The sequence below is a fragment of the Lithobates pipiens genome, unplaced genomic scaffold, assembly GCF_037356315.1.
Source record: "Lithobates pipiens isolate NorthernLeopardFrog02 unplaced genomic scaffold, aLitPip1_a1.2 Scaffold_25, whole genome shotgun sequence".
NCBI classification, from domain to species: Eukaryota; Metazoa; Chordata; class Amphibia; order Anura; family Ranidae; genus Lithobates; species Lithobates pipiens.
In genome coordinates this window covers 72,300,091-72,306,090 of record NW_027507787.1, presented here as the reverse complement: position 1 = coordinate 72,306,090, position 6,000 = coordinate 72,300,091, and the positions used below count along the sequence as shown (strand labels likewise).

The following is a 6,000-nucleotide window of genomic DNA, read 5'->3' as shown; positions in this document are numbered from 1 at the left end:
CCCCCATGTTGAGGGCACGCGGCCTGGTACGGCTCAGGAGGGGGGGCGCGCTCGCTCGCCCCCCCTTTCCTGGCCGGCCGGGTAGCGTGCTCGGACAAGGGTCTGTTGTGGACTTTGGGGGGACCCCCACGCCAATTTTTTTCGGCGTTGGGGTTCCCCTTTAAGTCCATTCCAGGCGGCGGAGCCCGCGACGTCTCCGTCGCGGGCCCCGCCTACCTGCACACGCGCTCGAAATGGGCGGACTTGCCTCCGCCTTACGTGGGCGAGTCCGTTCATTTCAAAAGTTGAGCGAACTGTTTGGCAAACAGTTTGCTGAAACAGTCCGCTCGTGTGTGGGCAAGTCCGCTCATGCAAATTTTGAGCGGACTGTTTGCCGAAACTGTTTGACGAACAAGGTTGGGCGAACAGTCCGCGCGTGTGTACGCGGCCTCACTTTTATTAATAAGTCTGTTTTGTAACCTGAGTTGAGCTGTTAATAAAAAACAAAAAACAAAATCAATACTCATGGCACAATATTTGCAGAAATATATATATTATCACATTTTCAAAAATATCATCTACATAAAATTATACTGAAATATTTTGTTTATTGAAAGCATTGAGGAGTTTTAAGCTACATGCAGCATAGTAAGGCACATGTCATAAAACTATAGATGACTGGATGGAGAATGGCCATTCCATGAAGAATTCAGCTTATTAGGAGAAGATCCTATTTATTTATCAGACACAGGCTTGCTCTGGCTTTCATTGTCTTCTGAATGTATCTGCAAGACTTCTGCAGTACCAATACGTTCTGTGAAAAGGTTAAAAAGTAAACTTAGTATATATCATTTTCTGTAAACTAATATATGATTATGATTTGTTTGTATGAAACCCAGATTTAAAGTAAACCATTGCACCTTTACTCTGAAACCTCTTCATCCCACCTCCGAGGGGGCACTGCTCAGGTCTCCGGCCATCTTTCATTATGTGGGAGCAGTGTGCAGAGCTGCTTATACCTTTACAAAAACTAACTTTCAGAATGTCAGAATTTACATAACAACATCGCTTGATTTCGATTTTAGAGCAACCATTTTCAACCAGGGTTCCTATAGAGCAGGGGTTCGAATGACAATTTGCCGGGGTCACCGAATCCCAGGCTGTTCCTGAAGCCCACGCTGCTCTCCCAGCCTTTTTCGGCCATCCAGCTGGGCTGTTCCTGGAGCCTGCGGCCACCCACTCAGCCTCTTCACAGCCATCCATTCATTTCACGGCATGGCTGGGGGACAGAGACGAGAGGTAGGCTGACTAGTGAAGAATGTGAAGTGGGAGGGGCTGGAGGAGACCCTGTCTCCTTATTTCGGCATAGGTGTCACTGCTACGAGACACCACAAAGTCGGAGACAGTGAGTAACACTACCTGTGATTATAGTTGCCATTAAAAGTCCTCACTACAGTTCTCAGATCAGCAGATGACGTTGATCAAGAGCACCTAAGTTGGATGAACTCCCCCCAGCACTGCCACTCATCCCCCCCCACCATCATTGCCACTTATCCCTATCCCCCCCCCCCCCACCAAGGAGTAAGAGAAGGAATACAAATAAAGAATACATGGAAGGGACAGGAAAAGAGGGGGTGGAACAAAGAAAAGGGGACCATTCAGATCCACTTGTCAGTTTTTTCAGGCAGATCTGAACAGTCACTCCATACAGCTCTGTGGAGCAACGGAAGCCAGCGATGACATGTCCACTGACATCTGATCCACTCCGCAAAATCCAGACAGACAGATGTCCTATTTTCCATCCGTCTGGCTGATCGAATCTGATGAAAAGGGATGGGAAGTCCGTAATCATCCGATCCCCCCCATAGAGGAGAGTGGAGATCTGACAGGACCATCCTTGCACAATCTGCAGAGACTGACTTGTCATCCGCCGGCTCAGCGGGGACCAACAGAACAATCCCTGCAAGTGGATGGCTGGATACGGATCCGCACGTCTGAAAGGGCCCTAAGAGAAAGAACATGAAAAAAGCCTAGAGAGGGATGGGAGAAAAAAAATCAAGAACTTAGTATAGAGATAGATAAAAGGGAAAGAAAGGAGAACAAAGAGAAAGAGTGGTACATCCTAAAATGACCATAAGAGGTTTTAATACTGTGCGAGTAGAAAGGACTCAGGGAGCGCTAAATGTTCATGGGTTAGGGGCGCAAATTAATTGGGTGCTGCCAACAAACGCTACAAAAATAATTTTACTGTTAGGGGTCCCCACAACTTGGGAAATTTTATCAAGGGGTCACGGCCCTAGAAAGGTTGAGAACCACTGCTGTAGAGGTTGTTAGGGGTTCCTTCAGCTATGGCTGATGGTTTACCTATCTGTTGGTGCCTGCATAGCATAGTTCCATAGCGAATGCCACTTAGAAGAGCCAGCAGAATGATACCAATGATCTTTTTAGTTGTCTGCAAGGATGGCATTTTGACTACGAATGCAATGAACAATGTTCCTACTGACCCTCAATGAATTAACATTTTTTTCAAGGGATGATTTAGTGGCATAAGTTGTTGGTATGGTTTTACACCTGATGCACTATTACAAGTTTTTGTAACTTTTGTAACTAACGCTAGCGGGAGATTAAAACTGCCCCGCTAGTGGCCGAATAGCGCCGCTAAAATGAGGGTATAGCGGCACTAAAAATAGTGTTGCTTTACCGCTGATGGCTCACTGTCAAAGGGGTCTTTCAGTCAAGGAAGCTGTCATCCTGTCCTCTGTTTGATCATCAACTGCCATGATTTGATAGTGTGACAGTTTGGTTGAGAGCACCATGAATGTGACAGTTCCATTCCTGGGTTGTGCCGGGAATGGAACTGCCTTTTGAAACTGTTAAATCTATGGGTTTTGTTCCATTTAATGATAAATCCCCTTTCAGAAAAGTGTTACACCATGTTTCTACATCTACATTGTTTGGGTGATGAACATCCTTCTCAGGGAAACAGGCCTCCATTACTACTGCACTCAATGCAGCTCTACTTGTTACTCCTCAACTCCACCCACTACTTGGTTAAAGTGGTTCTAAACCCTTACATATACCCAGTTAAGTGATTGGCCTCAGGTGATACATGGAGATTAGGCACATTTGTACCCGTTTACCAGCCGTCTTTCCAGTACATCTATTTAAAGTGCAGAATTTACACAGGATCGCTCAGCTCTGAAAAGCAGGAGCGGAGAGCTGAAGTTACATCGTCGAGGAGAGCTGATTGGAGGGAAGGGAAACACCCCCTTCCACAGCACACAGAAACAGAGCTGAGGCTGTCAATCAGCTGGAGACCCCTCCCCTGTCACCATTTTTCTATTGGTGTCAGGAAAACTGGTCAGAAGTTGCTCATGCTTATGGCAGAGGAACAAGGTAGCAGACAGAAAAACACTCAATGATCTGGATTAATGTCTGAGGTTTACAACCACTTTAAATCTCTTGCTCAGCTAAGGTGATGGACAGAAGAGCCCTCTAGCAACCAAAGGTGTGTGTGTATATTTGTCATAAATTGAAACACAGCTATGTACATAGTATTACCTGGTTTGTCTTCCTCGGGAATAGGTTCTGGTTTCTGTTTCTGGGACCTACTATAAGTAAAATTAAAGTTACATTTCAAAATAACTATAAGAAGCACACCTGTTGACTGAGAGACAAAGAAATAAGGAACTAGGCATGTTCAAATATCCATAGGTCCCTGGATACACATGTGAATGTGATGCGATGAAAGCCAATAATCTTATCAATGTGTGTTAGGATGATGATACATTAAAAAAAAAATCAAAATTTTAGGGCAATGAACACACTACTAAGAGTCATGGTACACTAGTGTTTAAGTAGTTGGAGACAACTCATACGGTACTCATCTACTTCCAAGTGTTGGTCCCTCGCTGATCTGATAAGCAGGCAGCTCTTCTGTTGATGAAGGAAACACTGTAGAACGTCACTAACCAGGGACTGTTCGCTCTTCTGGCCAGTGAGGGATCAACGCATGGAATTATTTACTTAGAAATCATTTCACTAGTGAGCTGTCACCAGGTACCAGATGGCTAGGGAGTCATTGCCCTTAATAATTGTTAAGAGGTTTTTTTTTTCATTCAATGTGGAAATATATTATTTAGTACAGGGGTCTCCAAACTTTTTACACAAAGGGCCAGTTTACTATCCTAAAGTAGAAAATTTCCCAATATCAGTGGGAGTAAACAACGCCTCAGTCTTGGTGGTCATCAGGAGTAAAGAAAATACTGTGATCAGTAAAAGAAGCAATGGTGCCCCATCATTGGTCTCAATGAAATGAATAGTGCCCCATTGTTTTGTTGGTGCCAGTGGGAGAATAAATTCCCCATCACCGGTGTCAGTGGAAGAAATAGGGCCCCATTGTTGGTGTCAATGGGAGCAATTATACCCCACTGTTGATGTCAGTGGAAGGAATCATGCCTCATTACTGGTGTCAGTTGGGGGAATAGTGCTCCAAGGGCTGGTTAAAGGCAAGCAGAGGGTCACATCCAGCCCACGGGCCTCAGTGTGGAGACCACGGATTTAGTAAATGCTGGCTGATTTAGTTAGTGAAGGCTGATATCTGTTTATCTGTACAGAAGAGAGTAATAGTTGGGTGACTAGTATTTTCCAAAGTCAGCAATGGCAGCCACCATTCCTCTTTAGTAGAGTTTTTATTAAAAAATGTATTTTATGAAAAAAAAAATAGAACACCTCCACATATTCCCAATATAAGACATGACATGAACCTGTTTAAAGTTCTTTGAATATGTTCATCTCTTGACAGCAGTCCTAAGGCATTCTGGGAATTAAGCCTCTCCCCCATGGCTTGGGATTCCAGGTCCACATTGGCAGTTGCTGTCTGGATCATGCTCATGACAAGGTCTTTCTCTGAAGCATAGTAGATGTTCAACTTTAGTAACATAACATTATATATGGATAAGCTAGAATAAATTAGTTAGTATACATGCCTTACAAGTTAAGAGCAAAAATATTATGTACTCCAGCATCCTGATAACCGGCCCATGACCCCTTCACAAGACATAGTATAAAAGCTTTAATATTTTAAAAATAATGCCTCGCTTTTAGGATCGATGCACACTTCTGAGACCCCACTGTGATTTTGCATTACAACTTCAACGTAACTTTCATGATGTGACTTTGGCAAATCATAACAATACAGAGTGTGACACATATTATTGAACTTACAAAACTCTCTGAAGTCGCAGCTAAATTCTTAAGGATAAGGCAAATAAACCACTTCCTTGCTACTTTTGTGCTTTTAACATTGCAGCCTACAGCACTCATGTCGCAAGAAAGACACAAAAAAAGTAGTGCAGGAATTTTTTATTTTTTTTGTTCCAGTGTCTCAGGTTGCAGCAAGGAAGACAGCACCCACTGAAATGAATGTGCTTCGACTTATCACGTGACTTTCTGTGTCGCACGTCGAGAAATCACAGCAGTGTGAACCAGGGTTTAGAGTAAATTATGTTTGTAGTTTGTGCGATGCAATCAGCTTCTTCTTGAAATTTTATTGCGCTAGGCTTCCAGAGGAAAAATGAGGCGGGCGGGCACCTACCTTTCCCATGAGACCACGGAAATTCACTGATGCGATGACAGGCCAGTGCTCAGGGCAATGCCCCCATAGCATCTGTGATTAATCAAAGCTGTGTGTGGGTCACAATCACCATCCAGAGAAGGAGCGGTGATGTAACCGTTCAGCAAACTACTAATAGTAGGAAAAGGCTACAGGGTAAAACATTGAAACTCTCTGAAGATAGATGAAAAGGGGGCCAAAATGCACCTTTTCGAGACACAGAAAATGGGTAGAAACATATTTTTTTTAAAAGGGAGAGCATTTTGGCACCAGAAAGGGATCCCTGCTAATTAGATTGTATTCTTGCTAGCTGGAGTGAAGCTTTAAAGTGTATCTAAAGCTAAAATGTTTTTAAGTCTTGGATAGTGTTGGGTTTCTATTGCTGACTGTATCTCCATTAGGGAGGT

General features: G+C 43.7%; 1 protein-coding gene across 4 annotated transcripts in view; it reads right to left on the bottom strand.

The window, feature by feature from the left end:
• Positions 1-515: 515 nt before the first annotated feature.
• Positions 516-6,000, bottom strand: part of TBATA (thymus, brain and testes associated) — a 64,940-nt gene continuing 59,455 nt past the window's right edge. For 3 of the 4 annotated variants that reach the window (XM_077454588.1, XM_077454589.1, XM_077454586.1), the window contains exons 8-10: positions 4,746-4,887; positions 3,541-3,590; positions 516-793 (exon numbers count right to left, since the gene is read on the bottom strand). In XM_077454588.1, the coding sequence (XP_077310714.1) occupies positions 714-793; positions 3,541-3,590; positions 4,746-4,887 (272 nt within the window). In that variant the 3' untranslated portion in view covers positions 516-713. The remainder of the gene's footprint in view (positions 794-3,540; positions 3,591-4,745; positions 4,888-6,000) is intronic. The other variant, XM_077454587.1, reaches the window with a different exon arrangement.